Consider the following 18,659-nt stretch of genomic DNA (forward strand, 5'->3'; position numbering starts at 1 on the left):
TTAAGTTAATTGACCTTAAATGTATTATATTACAACTACAAATAAGATATATGTAAACTGTAAATATATTATTTAAGTCCATATAACATAACTTGCGTTGCATTGAGTGAACGTAAATTATTTAAATTGGGTGAACATACATAACTTAAATTGGGTGAATGTAAATATATCCTTTTGATCTGAAGTTATGCTTTTGAGTTGGAACAACTCATTATTATTGCATTACTGTAATTCAAGTTTATTAATTTGGATGAAACTAATAATTTAGCTTTCATCTAACCTAATATAATTGCGTGGAACCTGTTGACGAAATAAATTTAATTAAAGTCAACAAATCATTTTTTTGAGTGTAGAATAAAATGCCAAAGTAAGAGATTTGAGACTATGTGTATAAATTGCTTTGTCGACCCAGGAAAGCTTTCCCAGTGCTACTTTGACACAACTGTCTGACAATGATGTCATTTAACAGATATTCATGCAAACTTATTGATCTTAGCACAAATCTTTCTAAGATGTCAGTATTCATATTAAATTGATGGGGAAAGTGTCATTATTTTTCATGGCTGCAGCTTATGGAAAAGGAGGAAAAGCAGAATCTAGACTGATCCGCCAAGTCTCACTTCTAAAAAAAACATGCGCTTCAGGCCTCTCTTCTGCTCATCGCATTTGGGGAAATCTGGCTGAGCTGCATCACTGGCATTAGATTTACTCCCCTCTCTCTCTTTCTCCTTTAAGTGCCAAATATGGAGTGCCACATGTGGAGGAACTGGAAGGCTGTGCCCCATTTCCTTTAGGAGTAAATCCTCATAACGATGTGACTCAATGGCAGGTTGACAACGCTCAGGGAGAGAAAAGATGTAAATCACTGGTCCCTCTGTTCAGTGGATGAGGTGAACAGTGTGAGGGAGCAGGACAAGTTGAAGTGTTATATAGGAAGAGAGAAAGGAGGAGGGCAGTGTCTTGACCTGTGATCTCCAAGCTACAGTGTTGTGAAACAGATGTCCTAGGATTTGTGTGTGTGTGTGTGTGTGTGTGTGTGTGTGTGTGTGTGTGTGTGTGTGTGTATTTACCAGTATTATCAGGCATAGAGGCTTGGTCAGAGTTCCTCTCCTTTTTGAAGACAATGTTTCCAAACTGAAGCACCGAAGACACGACCTTCAGCATGCCTATAAGATAAAGAACCCGGTGAAAATCCAATCAATTTAGTTTCCCCTTTGCTATGTTATTTTAATGTTTTGGATTACATACCCAGAATCTCCTCATGGCAGAAGCTCATGATGTGCATGGCCTCCATTGTCTCTTGGAAGTTGTCTTTGTCCTGCTGACCCGGGATTGTGACGTTGCCATTGGACAGGAAACGGTAGTTGTTGAATCCTTCCAAAAGCAGGTCCGCTGTCCACCAAACAACACAGTCACCGTTATCCATGATATTAAATCAGCCCAAACTCACTGTGGAGGATTCTGATGAGATTTAACTTACTTTAATTTGTATACATTGTCAATAGTTAATACTTACTGTGTGTGTGTAAATATATATATACACTCACTTACACTGAATATTATAAATAATGTTACCCTTGCACATACAGTAATCACACTGGAAAGATCAGCTGCACTCTGTAGTTATGACAGACAGAAAAGCTCTTATAAAGTGTAACAATTCAAGCTCCGTCTACTCACATTGCAGGTGTTCTCCAGCTCCAACCAGCAGCTGGTAGAAGATGTGGAAGGTGCGCTCATCTTTGGCTTGACGAATAGCTCTGGATTTCTCCAGTAAGTCTAACACATGCTGGTCAAGGAAAATAATATCTACCTGGTGAGTTAGTTTGATGTAGAAACAAAATTCCATTCCTTCTGTCCAGTTCAAATTGGTTAGATTACAGGTTAAAAAAAATCGGCTTCACTTCAAACGGCAAATTTCTATGGCATGCAGGGATGGACATTTCCTATTTGACCTAGTATTTCTAGTAAATCTTTTTAAAGCAGGATACAAGTTTCAATATTGGCTCCAACAATGTATCCGGTGACATCAAAGTTGATCCGGATGAATTTCCCCTGCATAGATCAACACAAGATAATTGTTCAGGAAATGTACTATTCAAGATAACAAGGAATCAATCTGCAACTTAATGACACTAAGGCACCCCCTCCATTAATAGAACACTGATATAGATTTACAGTATTGATTGTAAAAACAACTTTGAATATTTAAAGCAATTCAACTTTTGACACATGACTTCAACCAGCATCCGTAAATTTCCAGAATTCTTTTGAATACCTGTCTTGAATCATTTGTCATCAATGGGATCTGACTGATGACAATAGAGGAAATTTTAGCTAGCTGGCTGAGGGTAATGTAGATCAACCGGGTTAACAGCTTCTGAAGAATCGCATTAATTTAATAATTATAGCATAATCTCTTATTGAATTTGACCGATTTATCTGCCACAGGGACACTGTAAACTGAGGGTTTACTCATGTGCTGCTTCCCTTCTCAGAAGTCTGCTGAGTGCGGTTTGCCTGAAAGGCTCCACTTTCAAAGGCCTCATTAATGACAAACAGGCACGTGTGTCTGGCCTGTTTAACTGCAAACAGGAAAGACTAGATGATTCAATTACTTTAAATCAGTTTATTCTTGACTTAAATTTTTTTTTAAAAGCCATGATGGTGTTGAGACCATAGACGGCATATAAAAATGAACGATATGACAGCTCCCCAAAAGTGAAGTCAAAGCTCTTTGTTGAAAGATGGTAGTGTTTGTATTTTGGCTTCGTTTCTGGAAGTGTCGTTAATCTTTGTATAACGTGTATGGCTGAGACAGGAGGACACCACAGTAGACATTTTGAATATCATTTTTTCTGTACTTACAAATCGTGACGAGTTGTCATTTTTCACTGTCTTCGCGTTGCCAAATGCTTCCAGGATGGGGTTGGCTTGTAAAAGCTGACGTTCCAATTCACCCTGAAAAAAAGGGTGAATCGTTACCATATGAAAATCAAGTCTAAAAAAGAAGAGAAATTTATTCAGATTTTCACTGACAACTGAAAAAGGCATATACATGCAGACAAAGACAGCAGACATCTGAAGACTTGTGTGTTTCATACAGGAAAACAAAGAAAAGGTTTCATAAGTCACGCACACAGATAAAGACAGTAGATGGAAATATTAAGAGTGACCTGATTGGAATATTTCAAAACTGTTTATTTTTTTCTATGTTATATAACATTGGATGTGAAACTTATTTGGTTTTTGACTGTCAAATGTTGAGACTTCACCTTGGGCTTATAGATTAAACAAATGAGAGAAAAGCTTTTGATCGGATCATGGATATTGTAAAACTATATCTCAAACCTTCCAAAAACCGAGCCAACACAATTTTATCTTCTAAAGTTTAGATGGAAAAGAAATTTCCATTTGGGATCTGCTCTGGGGAATTTTTCTTTTGCTGTGACAGAAGCCAGACATGCAATTTATCATGTCAGGGGGAATGTGTCCACAACGCACAACAGAAACACTATTTTTGGTCAAATTGGATTCTCTGACATGTTGAATTAAAAAAAGCATATTTTAAAGATGTTTGAACAGGTGGTCTGCTATGTTTCCATCCGAGCCTCATTGTTGGCTTTGTCATGACCAGAGAATCCAACAGAAAAGAGAGAAAAAAACTATTTTTTCTGCTCCGTTATTTCTCTTCTTGTGGCTAAGTGAAATATTTTCCCATTACGTCAAAAATAGCTGTGCTCACTTGAGGTTTGCGGAGGCCATTTTCCACAAAAAGGAACTGAGGAATCAGCATTTGGTTAGTATGTGAGACTTGTAATGTGATCTTTGGCTTGAGAGCATGATGGGCTGCTTTTAATTGAGTTTCTGAGCAGCTCGAATGAGGCAGGGCTGAACTGGATAAACCTGGACCTTCTCCAGCTATCAGAGCAGAAGCAAATCCCAGAGAGGCCAGAGGATTTAACCCAAAAGCCCTTGTTTCTACATAAACACAGACCTGTGGTGCAATTTGGTGGTTAAAATTATCCATTGGCAACCTCTGCCCATTTATGTGGTCTATTGTACACACAATGTGCAGATTAAAAACACCAGGGGGGGTCCAGCTCAGCAGCATTTAGAGGTTTGACCCACATTTCTATAGAAAAGTGGATATATCAAACATCTGACAGAGTCAGAGCCGGCTCCTCCACCAGAGCCTGCCAACTGTTTTGCAAGAAATCTGACTCATTATAAGTCAACACTATTAATATCCAAAAGCTTCTGAAGCTAAAATAGAATCCTAATTATCTCCCTCAAACAATTTTTTTCATAAACATTGATAGTTACAAGTTTGTCTCTTATTAACGTGCAGCGTGTTTGGCAAGCCACAAAGCAGAGCAGTGTTTTAGGACAGGCCGAGTGAAGCCAAGGAAGATCAGTCAAAACTGTCCCTCTAAACTTTCGGAGGCAGAGGCCAGTCAAGGAAGTTGTTTTCACTGCTCAACATCTGCTGCAGGGGTCAAGAGGTGCAGCAAATATTACAAGTCTTGCTTTTCAGAAGAAAGAAAAATTAGGGCATTTCTTGGGAAAGGGCACAAAGTGTTTAAATGGAAACAAGTCAATGCAGAGAACTTGTTTAGGCTCTTTAGGCTGATTCCTACTTAATGTTACATAGATCAACTACTACATCCAGTACAACCAGCTGTGATCCCATTGAACACACAACACAATTTAATTATTTTATTTAATTATTTAATTGTATTATTTAGTTGTTCTACTGCTTACTATTTATTTACTTATTTACTATTTACTTTTTTGCTCATTGTTGTTTTTGTTTCTTACTATGTTGTTTTGCTCTTTCTTTTGCTCTTGTTGCACTGTACCTGCGCTGCTGCTGTAAACCCTCAAATTTCCCCACTGTGGGACTATTAAAGGATTCTGATTCTGATTCTGCTCTAGTGATTGAGTTGAGCTTGCTTAAAAAACAGCAAACCATTTCAATTAATGATGCATAAATATAGGTTAATACATTTTTGGTGAATCTAGTTTCTTTTATCTGGAGGGTTGTTGTAAATATATAAAGCGCTGATGAGCATTTTTTTTGTATTGTTTTTATCGTAAGATCTGTGACTTACATTCTTAACAGAATTAACAGAATTAACAGGCTTTAACAGCGATAGTCTAAACCAGCAGCTGTTGATTTCACTGCCTGTAATGATAAGTGTATTTAGCAATTTTATTGTAGTTAATTAACATAATTTCTGTGAGTTGCCAAAAAAAAGAGAAAGAAAAAAACTAAATCGACGACATATCCTGTTTAATAAACTCTGTACGTTCATGTTAGATCAAAACACATTGATAGCTATGGCTGGTATTAAGCTGACTGTATGCTTATAGTGGATGGAAAGCATCTCAAACCCACAGTCAGTGAATATAACAGTTATTAGTGAGTTATTCTGAGGTTAAAGAGTAGGTGTCGACGGAGTGGGTGCCCCCTTCATATTGTAAGTGAAGTGAGATAGGTGAGAAACTACATACTACTCACATAAAACAGGGATCCACTCTGTAGGATATGGGAAGATTCAATTGTTATTATAGAAAATAATAAACTGCATTAATGTCATGGAAACAAGTAAACCTGTAATTTAAGCTGAATATTTCTAAAAATGATACATTGGTGTCACAATCTACAACAACCTACAGCAGTCTGTCAATTGAGTTAGCAAAAGGTGATATTATACTATTTCTGTGGTCTATGATCCCGGCCCTCGAGACCAAGATCACTGCTGCTGTCCTGTTGGTAAACACATAATTCATTGTCTGCATCGTCCACACATAAACATCTATCTAAACACATTTTTTTCTCCTGTTCTTAGAATCTCCCTCCACATGAAAGGATGTGACACTGTTTTACTAATGTTTTACTTATTTTTAGTGACGTTAAAAAATGTTGTTTGCATGTAGACAAAAAGCCAAAGCTCACAGAAAAAGCTAGGTTTAAAAAAAATACCAGTGTACTTGTGACTTGCGGACAGAGCCTCAGTCACAGGCGAGATGGCTGTAAGGGCTACCTGCAGTACAGTAGTACTGAAGGTAAACTCACACATAACCTGATAAGCTGATGTTTTAAGAAAGAGAGGTGTGGCCACTAGTTCTGTCTTAACAGTGCACAACACAGATCAATAACACTTTGGACTGCACTGAATACAGTTAGCATTTTTCCTATATAAAAATGATTATGCTTCACACAACACAAGATGACGGCCTAGACTTAATGTGTGACAACAGCTAAAAACAAACAAACATCTGACTATGTCTCATTGAGTGTGAATCACAATAAAAGCAGGCAAATGTACAGTATGCCACATTAACATAAAACACAATGTAATTTGAATAATCATACCAGTTTTAAAATGTACTTACAACTGCATTTTGAGCCTGATGGAGAGAGACAAAGTAATTGCTAATTAGGCTTTTTCGGCATTCTTTAATTTAAACATAAAGTTGAATTAGTGAAATCCTTGGAATTACTGACACCATTTGATGATCTCATAATAGGCTCATGCACAACAGATATATTATGATCCAAGGGCATACAACTTTTTTATTTGAGAGGAAAATGTCAGTGTAGCATGCACATGAACATGGGTGTATAAAAAAGCATAAGGACTTGCCTGATGTTTCACTGGTTTAGGTGACTCTGGCTGTTTGTTACAGAAAGACAAATGCAAATTGTTAGATTGCACGCACACACATCCAGTGCACAAAGTAATTTTGCCCAATATAGGTAATGATACTTATACTGCGAAACCCGAAACAAACAGGACTTTTTCTAATTATTGTTACTCCATTTACAGCGTTCTCATAATCCACATGTGAGTTTTTATTTCTATAGAAAAGCTAGGCTGTTTCAGACATGAACACCGGAAAAAGTTTGACAAATGAAGAACACAGCAGGAGATTGCCTGAGTCAGACTATGGTCACAACAAAAGGAAAATGTCTGGCACATTCAGGTGAGGGGTGTCTGGGAAAATTGGACATGAAGAATAAATTCTGCTGGAGAAATCATACATTTTTTGTTTACAGCACATCATCACAGGCGTCTGCCCTTATCGTCAAAAGCTCTCAAATCTTGTTGTTTTCTATGTGTATGGCAACTGTTTATCATCCAGTTATTTGTATTCTTTTAGCGTCCATCGCTTGTTAGAAATGTTATTAAACACCAACTGTTCTTGCTGTGTTATCACATGGGCTCACTCTGATATTTTCCAGACATTTTACTAGGGGGGAGACAGGAAGAGTTCTAGAAAATGTCCAGAACAGTTGACTTGGACATCTGCCTTCTCACAGACAGCCCCTCTGGAAAATTTCAGGAAAATGTGTGGAATCCAGAGCATGTCTGAAGGCAGCTTCATAATACCCTTACAGAGTTGTAGGGGCATAGAAACATACTAAAGGGAATTATTATAGTAACTACTCCTCCATTGACATTTGTATTCCATCTCCTTTGTATGGGATGTTTAGGTTACAACTTAAAGTTCAGTCTGAATTAGAGTCTGGAATATGAAGAATACTCACAGGATTGTTGTGGTCTTTTCTTCCTTTGTGGGAAGAGGCAACGTGTGCCAGGTACTGAATGACCTTCTTTGTGTTTTCAGTCTTTCCAGCTCCTGACTCACCTCTGTGAGACAAAAGAAGAAACCACAAACAAAAGACAGGCATCTTGAGAATGAAACTTTTTATAATGAGCCCTCGACATTTATACCCAATCCACCGGGTGATACTGGATCGAACATGTTCTGCTCTTACTTTACAGATCTGCAGATGTTTGTGAGTGCTCGCAGAACACTATCTCTACCCTCTTTTTCACCAAAGGATTATTTTTTTATTGAAGAATGAAAGATAATAACGTAAACTCAAACTGGTAGTGAGTGTGTGAATAGTCAGCCTGCTTATCACTGCTGCCATACAGTGGCTGTGGCATTGAAAATCCGGGAATACAATCATGTCAAATCTTTCAAGCCATGCAAAATTTTTCGTGGGAGCTGTTTAGATTAAGAGCATACCTGAGGTTTTACAATAAGTGCATACTCACACGCAACAAGTATGTGCAAAATATTGTTTTGCTTTCAGACTGAGGGAGTGTGGTGTGGCTGATGGTGAGGACTGAGAAAGTATGTGTGTCAGTGCTGTCAGTGTCATTGCTGCTGTGCACGGACGGTTATCATGGAGGGATTGTGTCAATGTCTCTGGTGTTGGTATTGGACTGTCGGGTGTGACATTCTTCAGCTCCCCCACTTAAGAAGTCATTTAAAACAGGGAGTGCTGACTTAATCATGTTTTGTATGTCATATTTGGTGTTTCCATATCAGTGTAACTCAGAGCCGAATCCATTGATAGTATGCATAATCCTTATTTTGTGCTTCACAATTCAACAGAAACACAATAAATAAATAAATGCTAATGAACACAGTTCTAGATTTTTACTGATTGTGAGACTTGTTAACTCTTTTTGTTAAGTTTGTAAAAGTTGTTGGATAATCCATTCAAAAATAAAGAGAACAAGGAAAATGTCTTTAAATTCAAAATTCAAAATAAACTAGGGCTACGTTGTAGCACTTGCGGGCCCGAGCACCCGCACGTTGAAGCCTGTTGCGGTCGGTGGAGAGAGCGATCGATGACCAAGCGCACATCATCGATCGAGCATGCACTTCTCCACGTTGCATGCGTTTTGCGCTCTGCGGCAGTAGGTTTGCCAGTAGGTGGCGCCATCACTATTATTACGCACAGACATATATATCTGTTCATGTAGGCGCTCTGATGTAGCGTGAGCAATTTTGTGTCAATTGGACAATGTTAACACAACTTAATTTTCAAACTGATCAGTAGGTGGCGCTATGATCCTGAACTAATATTCATATATGGAGCTGTTCTATTCAGGATTGTGATCATAGGTCAGTAGTTTGGAGCCGGTTGGATAATGCAGAGTGGATTAACAAAGTACTTCCTGTTTCCTGGCGAATCAGTAGGTGGCGCTATGACACTGAGGAAATATTGACACATAGAGCTGTTCAGGCTTGGACTCTGACCATGTGACAGAAGTTTTGTAGTGATAGGACAATGCACAGTGGAGTTATGATAACATCGTGTCCTTTGGCGAAGGAAAGTCCTTCGCCGCACATCAATGTTTACACGGTTTGAGGAAACGTCACAATTCTGACCATGATCTAATTACTTGACTGATCTGATTTGAGCTGTATATTGTAAATCAGCCAGGAGCAGTTCATCAAAGTATAAAACATGTCACTTCCTGTAGCCACCAGGGGGCGCTGTAATTTCAAGTCATAATTTCTGTGTAGATGTCATCAGGATGGCACCCTTGTCTTACATGTCTAGTTTGGACTCGATTGGACAATGTATGTCCGAGATACAGAACCTCGTGTTTTGATGGCGTTTAATCAAACTCAAGACGCCACGCCACGGTCACACGGTGTGACGAAAGGTCAATCTCTTAATCACTTTTTATCTCCATCTTGTTGTGATGGCACTGATCTTAATTTGAAGTTAATCTGATGAAAGCCCTGGGACAAGTGCATCAAGTAAAAATGTGGAATATGGAAAAAAAATGGCCACTTAATCCAAAATGGCGGCCTCCCTGTTTGGTCAAGCATACCTATCCAAGATATTTTTTTGTTTGTTATGAAACGACACATGTCCCGATAGATTTGTATAAATGTCGGCCATCGTAGTGCCGGGGTTGCCCTATAGGGGGCGCTGGTCAGTTTTTTTGCCACGCCCATTTCTTAAAACCATATGAATATCTTCAGGGGGGGGCTGTTGTTACACACATGTAGTTTGAGAGAGATAGAATCATGAACACTGAAGTTACAGCAATTTCGTGTTTCACGGCGAGTTGATGAACTTTAATGCCACGCCATTCATATGGCGTTTGACGAAAAGTCACGGTAATCTTATGTCTTCATTGTCAATGTCTTGGGACCCATTTGATACAGTTTGACATGGTTGAGGTCAGTGGATGAGGAGAAATTCATCCAAGTGTAAGACAAGCAAAAAACAAGACATTTCCTGTTGCCACCAGGGGGCGCTGCGGTTTTAAGTCATCATTTATGCATAGATGTCATCAGGCGGGGACTATTGTCTTACATGTCTAGTTTGGACTTGATTGGAACATGTATGTCCGAGATACAGATGCCCGTGTTTTGATGGCGTGTAACCAATTTTTAACGCCATGCCACGGTCACACGGTGTGATAAAAAAAAAATCCCTCAATCATTTTTTATCTCCATCTTGTTGTGATGACACTCATCTGAATTTGAAGTTGATCTGATGAAAGCCCTGGGACAAGTACGTAAAAGTAAAAATGTGGGATATTGCCAAAATGGCCACTAAAAGCAAAATGGCGGACTTCCTGTTGCGTTTTTCATAATGCTCCATGAGACTTTTTTTCATGACTGGTCACGATACACCTATATCCAGATTTTGATGAAAATCCGTTATGTGGAAACCTAGGGGCTGGTTCCAGGGGGCGCTGTAGAGCCATTTTGCCACGCCCAATTCCAATTACTCCAGAATACTAAAATATCCGCAGACCTTGAATTTCCTGCAAAGTTTCATAACTTTTTGAGCATGTCTAGACCCTGAAAAAGCCCCCCAAAGGGAAATAATAATAACTAGGGCTACGTTGTAGCACTTGCGGGCCCGAGCACCCGCACGTTGAAGCCTGTTGCGGTCGGTGGAGAGAGCGATCGATGACCAAGCGCACATCATCGATCGAGCATGCACTTCTCCACGTTGCATGCGTTTTGCGCTCTGCGGCAGTAGGTTTGCCAGTAGGTGGCGCCATCACTATTATTACGCACAGACATATAGATCTGTTCAAGTAGGCGCTCTGCTGTAGCGTGAGAAATTTTGTCTCAATTGGACAATGTTTCCGCAACTTAATTTTCACACTGATCAATAGGTGGCGCTATGATCCTGAACTAATATTCATATATGGAGCTGTTCTATTCAGGATTGTGAACATAGGTCAGTAGTTTGGAGCCGGTTGGATAATGCAGAGTGGATTAACAAAGTACTTCCTGTTTCCTGGCGAATCAGTAGGTGGCGCTATGACACTGAGGAAATATTGACACATAGAGCTGTTCAGGCTTGGACTCTGACCATGTGACAGAAGTTTTGTAGTGATAGGACAATGCACAGTGGAGTTATGATAACATCGTGTCCTTTGGCGAAGGATGATCCTTCGCCGCACCTCAATGTTTAAATGGTTTGAGGAAATGTCACAATTCTGACCTTGATTCAATGACTTGACTGAGCTCATTTGAGCTGTATATCATAAAGCAGCCAGGAGCAGTTCATCAAAGAATAAAACATGTCAATTCATGTTGCCACCAGGGGGCGCTGTGATTTCAAGTCATAATTTCTGTGTAGATGTCATCAGGATGGCACCCTTGTCTTACATGTCTAGTTTGGACTCGATTGGACAATGTATGTCCGAGATACAGAACCTCGTGTTTTGATGGCGTTTAATCAAACTCAAGACGCCACGCCACGGTCACACGGTGTGACGAAAGGTCAATCTCTTAATCACTTTTTATCTCCATCTTGTTGTGATGGCACTGATCTTAATTTGAAGTTAATCTGATGAAAGCCCTGGGACAAGTGCATCAAGTAAAAATGTGGAATATGGAAAAAAAATGGCCACTTAATCCAAAATGGCGGCCTCCCTGTTTGGTCAAGCATACCTATCCAAGATATTTTTTTGTTTGTTATGAAACGACACATGTCCCGATAGATTTCTATAAATGTCGGCCATCGTAGTGCCGGGGTTGCCCTATAGGGGGCGCTGGTCAGTTTTTTTGCCACGCCCATTTCTTAAAACCATATGAATATCTTTAGGGGGGGGCTGTTGTTACACACATGTAGTTTGAGAGAGATAGAACCATGAACACTGAAGTTACAGCAATTTCGTGTTTCACGGCGAGGTGATGAACTTTGATGCCACGCCATTAATATGGCGTTTGACGAAAAGTCACAGTTATCTTATGCCTTCATTATCAATGTCGACATGGTTGAGGTCAGTGGATGAGGAGGAATACATCCAAGTGTAAGACAAGCAAAAAACAAGACATTTCCTGGTTCCACCAGGGGGCGCTGTGATTTTGAGTCATTATTTCTGTGTAGATGTCCTCAGGCCGGGACTCTTGTCCTACATGTCTAGTTTGGACTTGATTGGACCATGTATGTTCGAGATACAGATGCTCGTGTTTTGATGGCGTGGAACCAAATTTTGACTTCACGCCACGGTCACATGAAGTGACGGAAAAAAATTCCGTTGATCATTTTTTTTCTCAATCTTGTTGTGATGACACCCATCTAATTTTTAAGTTGATCTGATGAAAGCTCTACGACAAGTACATTAAAGTAAAAATGTGGAATTTGGCCAAAATGGCCACTAAATCCAAAATGGCGGGCTTCCTGTTGCATTTTTCATAATGCTCCAATAGACTTTTTTCTATGATTAGTCACGTTACACCAGTGTCTAGATTTTGGTGAAAATCGCTTATGTGGAAACCTAGGGGCTGGTTCCAGGGGGCGCTGTTGAGCCATTTTGCCACGCCCATTTCCAAATACTCCAGAATACGTAAATTTTCACCACTCTCTAATTTACTGGAAAGTTTAAAAACTTTTTGAGCACGTTGAAGCCCTCAAAAAGCCAATTCATTGTTCGGAGAATAATAAGAATAATAATAAGAACTAGGGCTACGTTGTAGCACTTGCGGGCCCGAGCACCCGCACGTTGAAGCCTGTTGCGGTCGGTGGAGAGAGCGATCGATGACCAAGCGCACATCATCGATCGAGCATGCACTTCTCCACAATAAATGCGTTTTGCGCTCTGCGGCAGTAGGATTGCCAGTAGGTGGCGCCATCACTATTATTACGCACAGACATCTATTTATCTGTTCATGTAGGCGCTCTGATGTAGCGTGAGCAATTTTGTGTCAATCGGACAATGTTAACACAACTTAATATTCACACTGATCAGTAGGTGGCGCTATGACCCTGAACTAATATTTATATGTGGAGCTGTTCAGATTAGTATTGTGATCATAGGTCAGTAGTTTGGAGCCGGTTGGATAATGCAGAGTGGATTAACAAAGTACTTCCTGTTTCCTGGCGAATCAGTAGGTGGCGCTATGACACTGAGGAAATATTGACACATAGAGCTGTTCAGGCTTGTACTCTTATCATGTGACAGAAGTTTGGTAGTGATAGGACAATGCACAGTGGACTTATGAAAACATCGTGTCCTTTGGCGAAGGATGATCCTTCGCCAAACATCAATGTTTAAATGGTTTGAGGAAATGTCACAATTCTGACCTTGATTCAATGACTTGACTGAGCTCATTTGAGCTGTATATCTTAAAGCAGCCAGGAGCAGTTCATCAAAGTATAAAACATGTCACTTCCTGTAGCCACCAGGGGGCGCTGTAATTTCAAGTCATAATTTCTGTGTAGATGTCATCAGGATGGCACCCTTGTCTTACATGTCTAGTTTGGACTCGATTGGACAATGTATGTCCGAGATACAGAACCTCGTGTTTTGATGGCGTTTAATCAAACTCAAGACGCCACGCCACGGTCACACGGTGTGACGAAAGGTCAATCTCTTAATCACTTTTTATCTCCATCTTGTTGTGATGGCACTGATCTTAATTTGAAGTTAATCTGATGAAAGCCCTGGGACAAGTGCATCAAGTAAAAATGTGGAATATGGAAAAAAAATGGCCACTTAATCCAAAATGGCGGCCTCCCTGTTTGGTCAAGCATACCTATCCAAGATATTTTTTTGTTTGTTATGAAACGACACATGTCCCGATAGATTTGTATAAATGTCGGCCATCGTAGTGCCGGGGTTGCCCTATAGGGGGTGCTGGTCAGTTTTTTTGCCACGCCCATTTCTTAAAACCATATGAATATCTTCAGGGGGGGGCTGTTGTTACACACATGTAGTTTGAGAGAGATAGAATCATGAACACTGAAGTTACAGCAATTTCGTGTTTCACGGCGAGTTGATGAACTTTAATGCCACGCCATTCATATGGCGTTTGACGAAAAGTCACGGTAATCTTATGTCTTCATTGTCAATGTCTTGGGACCCATTTGATACAGTTTGACATGGTTGAGGTCAGTGGATGAGGAGAAATTCATCCAAGTGTAAGACAAGCAAAAAACAAGACATTTCCTGTTGCCACCAGGGGGCGCTGCGGTTTTAAGTCATCATTTATGCATAGATGTCATCAGGCGGGGACTATTGTCTTACATGTCTAGTTTGGACTTGATTGGAACATGTATGTCCGAGATACAGATGCCCGTGTTTTGATGGCGTGTAACCAATTTTTAACGCCATGCCACGGTCACACGGTGTGATAAAAAAAAAATCCCTCAATCATTTTTTATCTCCATCTTGTTGTGATGACACTCATCTGAATTTGAAGTTGATCTGATGAAAGCCCTGGGACAAGTACGTAAAAGTAAAAATGTGGGATATTGCCAAAATGGCCACTAAAAGCAAAATGGCGGACTTCCTGTTGCGTTTTTCATAATGCTCCATGAGACTTTTTTTCATGACTGGTCACGATACACCTATATCCAGATTTTGATGAAAATCCGTTATGTGGAAACCTAGGGGCTGGTTCCAGGGGGCGCTGTAGAGCCATTTTGCCACGCCCAATTCCAATTACTCCAGAATACTAAAATATCCGCAGACCTTGAATTTCCTGCAAAGTTTCATAACTTTTTGAGCATGTCTAGACCCTGAAAAAGCCCCCCAAAGGGAAATAATAATAACTAGGGCTACGTTGTAGCACTTGCGGGCCCGAGCACCCGCACGTTGAAGCCTGTTGCGGTCGGTGGAGAGAGCGATCGATGACCAAGCGCACATCATCGATCGAGCATGCACTTCTCCACGTTGCATGCGTTTTGCGCTCTGCGGCAGTAGGTTTGCCAGTAGGTGGCGCCATCACTATTATTACGCACAGACATATAGATCTGTTCAAGTAGGCGCTCTGCTGTAGCGTGAGAAATTTTGTCTCAATTGGACAATGTTTCCGCAACTTAATTTTCACACTGATCAATAGGTGGCGCTATGATCCTGAACTAATATTCATATATGGAGCTGTTCTATTCAGGATTGTGAACATAGGTCAGTAGTTTGGAGCCGGTTGGATAATGCAGAGTGGATTAACAAAGTACTTCCTGTTTCCTGGCGAATCAGTAGGTGGCGCTATGACACTGAGGAAATATTGACACATAGAGCTGTTCAGGCTTGGACTCTGACCATGTGACAGAAGTTTTGTAGTGATAGGACAATGCACAGTGGAGTTATGATAACATCGTGTCCTTTGGCGAAGGATGATCCTTCGCCGCACCTCAATGTTTAAATGGTTTGAGGAAATGTCACAATTCTGACCTTGATTCAATGACTTGACTGAGCTCATTTGAGCTGTATATCATAAAGCAGCCAGGAGCAGTTCATCAAAGAATAAAACATGTCAATTCATGTTGCCACCAGGGGGCGCTGTGATTTCAAGTCATAATTTCTGTGTAGATGTCATCAGGATGGCACCCTTGTCTTACATGTCTAGTTTGGACTCGATTGGACAATGTATGTCCGAGATACAGAACCTCGTGTTTTGATGGCGTTTAATCAAACTCAAGACGCCACGCCACGGTCACACGGTGTGACGAAAGGTCAATCTCTTAATCACTTTTTATCTCCATCTTGTTGTGATGGCACTGATCTTAATTTGAAGTTAATCTGATGAAAGCCCTGGGACAAGTGCATCAAGTAAAAATGTGGAATATGGAAAAAAAATGGCCACTTAATCCAAAATGGCGGCCTCCCTGTTTGGTCAAGCATACCTATCCAAGATATTTTTTTGTTTGTTATGAAACGACACATGTCCCGATAGATTTCTATAAATGTCGGCCATCGTAGTGCCGGGGTTGCCCTATAGGGGGCGCTGGTCAGTTTTTTTGCCACGCCCATTTCTTAAAACCATATGAATATCTTTAGGGGGGGGCTGTTGTTACACACATGTAGTTTGAGAGAGATAGAACCATGAACACTGAAGTTACAGCAATTTCGTGTTTCACGGCGAGGTGATGAACTTTGATGCCACGCCATTAATATGGCGTTTGACGAAAAGTCACAGTTATCTTATGCCTTCATTATCAATGTCGACATGGTTGAGGTCAGTGGATGAGGAGGAATACATCCAAGTGTAAGACAAGCAAAAAACAAGACATTTCCTGGTTCCACCAGGGGGCGCTGTGATTTTGAGTCATTATTTCTGTGTAGATGTCCTCAGGCCGGGACTCTTGTCCTACATGTCTAGTTTGGACTTGATTGGACCATGTATGTTCGAGATACAGATGCTCGTGTTTTGATGGCGTGGAACCAAATTTTGACTTCACGCCACGGTCACATGAAGTGACGGAAAAAAATTCCGTTGATCATTTTTTTTCTCAATCTTGTTGTGATGACACCCATCTAATTTTTAAGTTGATCTGATGAAAGCTCTACGACAAGTACATTAAAGTAAAAATGTGGAATTTGGCCAAAATGGCCACTAAATCCAAAATGGCGGGCTTCCTGTTGCATTTTTCATAATGCTCCAATAGACTTTTTTCTATGATTAGTCACGTTACACCAGTGTCTAGATTTTGGTGAAAATCGCTTATGTGGAAACCTAGGGGCTGGTTCCAGGGGGCGCTGTTGAGCCATTTTGCCACGCCCATTTCCAAATACTCCAGAATACGTAAATTTTCACCACTCTCTAATTTACTGGAAAGTTTAAAAACTTTTTGAGCACGTTGAAGCCCTCAAAAAGCCAATTCATTGTTCGGAGAATAATAAGAATAATAATAAGAACTAGGGCTACGTTGTAGCACTTGCGGGCCCGAGCACCCGCACGTTGAAGCCTGTTGCGGTCGGTGGAGAGAGCGATCGATGACCAAGCGCACATCATCGATCGAGCATGCACTTCTCCACAATAAATGCGTTTTGCGCTCTGCGGCAGTAGGATTGCCAGTAGGTGGCGCCATCACTATTATTACGCACAGACATCTATTTATCTGTTCATGTAGGCGCTCTGATGTAGCGTGAGCAATTTTGTGTCAATCGGACAATGTTAACACAACTTAATATTCACACTGATCAGTAGGTGGCGCTATGACCCTGAACTAATATTTATATGTGGAGCTGTTCAGATTAGTATTGTGATCATAGGTCAGTAGTTTGGAGCCGGTTGGATAATGCAGAGTGGATTAACAAAGTACTTCCTGTTTCCTGGCGAATCAGTAGGTGGCGCTATGACACTGAGGAAATATTGACACATAGAGCTGTTCAGGCTTGTACTCTTATCATGTGACAGAAGTTTGGTAGTGATAGGACAATGCACAGTGGACTTATGAAAACATCGTGTCCTTTGGCGAAGGATGATCCTTCGCCAAACATCAATGTTTAAATGGTTTGAGGAAATGTCACAATTCTGACCTTGATTCAATGACTTGACTGAGCTCATTTGAGCTGTATATCTTAAAGCAGCCAGGAGCAGTTCATCAAAGTATAAAACATGTCACTTCCTGTAGCCACCAGGGGGCGCTGTAATTTCAAGTCATAATTTCTGTGTAGATGTCATCAGGATGGCACCCTTGTCTTACATGTCTAGTTTGGACTCGATTGGACAATGTATGTCCGAGATACAGAACCTCGTGTTTTGATGGCGTTTAATCAAACTCAAGACGCCACGCCACGGTCACACGGTGTGACGAAAGGTCAATCTCTTAATCACTTTTTATCTCCATCTTGTTGTGATGGCACTGATCTTAATTTGAAGTTAATCTGATGAAAGCCCTGGGACAAGTGCATCAAGTAAAAATGTGGAATATGGAAAAAAAATGGCCACTTAATCCAAAATGGCGGCCTCCCTGTTTGGTCAAGCATACCTATCCAAGATATTTTTTTGTTTGTTATGAAACGACACATGTCCCGATAGATTTGTATAAATGTCGGCCATCGTAGTGCCGGGGTTGCCCTATAGGGGGTGCTGGTCAGTTTTTTTGCCACGCCCATTTCTTAAAACCATATGAATATCTTCAGGGGGGGGCTGTTGTTACACACATGTAGTTTGAGAGAGATAGAATCATGAACACTGAAGTTACAGCAATTTCGTGTTTCACGGCGAGTTGATGAACTTTAATGCCACGCCATTCATATGGCGTTTGACGAAAAGTCACGGTAATCTTATGTCTTCATTGTCAATGTCTTGGGACCCATTTGATACAGTTTGACATGGTTGAGGTCAGTGGATGAGGAGAAATTCATCCAAGTGTAAGACAAGCAAAAAACAAGACATTTCCTGTTGCCACCAGGGGGCGCTGCGGTTTTAAGTCATCATTTATGCATAGATGTCATCAGGCGGGGACTATTGTCTTACATGTCTAGTTTGGACTTGATTGGAACATGTATGTCCGAGATACAGATGCCCGTGTTTTGATGGCGTGTAACCAATTTTTAACGCCATGCCACGGTCACACGGTGTGATAAAAAAAAAATCCCTCAATCATTTTTTATCTCCATCTTGTTGTGATG

The 18,659-nt window shown here is 40.6% G+C and overlaps 1 protein-coding gene across 1 annotated transcript in view; it reads right to left on the reverse strand.

The window, feature by feature from the left end:
* LOC128436675 (myosin-10) overlaps positions 1-18,659 on the reverse strand; it is an 80,725-nt gene that overhangs the window by 29,135 nt on the left and 32,931 nt on the right. The window contains exons 5-13 of the mRNA XM_053418481.1: positions 7,559-7,661; positions 6,654-6,683; positions 6,403-6,417; positions 5,525-5,542; positions 2,869-2,961; positions 1,992-2,055; positions 1,681-1,779; positions 1,249-1,392; positions 1,071-1,166 (exon numbers count right to left, since the gene is read on the reverse strand). Coding sequence (XP_053274456.1) covers positions 1,071-1,166; positions 1,249-1,392; positions 1,681-1,779; positions 1,992-2,055; positions 2,869-2,961; positions 5,525-5,542; positions 6,403-6,417; positions 6,654-6,683; positions 7,559-7,661 — 662 coding nt within the window. The remainder of the gene's footprint in view (positions 1-1,070; positions 1,167-1,248; positions 1,393-1,680; positions 1,780-1,991; positions 2,056-2,868; positions 2,962-5,524; positions 5,543-6,402; positions 6,418-6,653; positions 6,684-7,558; positions 7,662-18,659) is intronic.

Source organism: Pleuronectes platessa, chromosome 3 (assembly GCF_947347685.1).
Source record: "Pleuronectes platessa chromosome 3, fPlePla1.1, whole genome shotgun sequence".
In the NCBI taxonomy this organism is placed as follows: Eukaryota; Metazoa; Chordata; class Actinopteri; order Pleuronectiformes; family Pleuronectidae; genus Pleuronectes; species Pleuronectes platessa.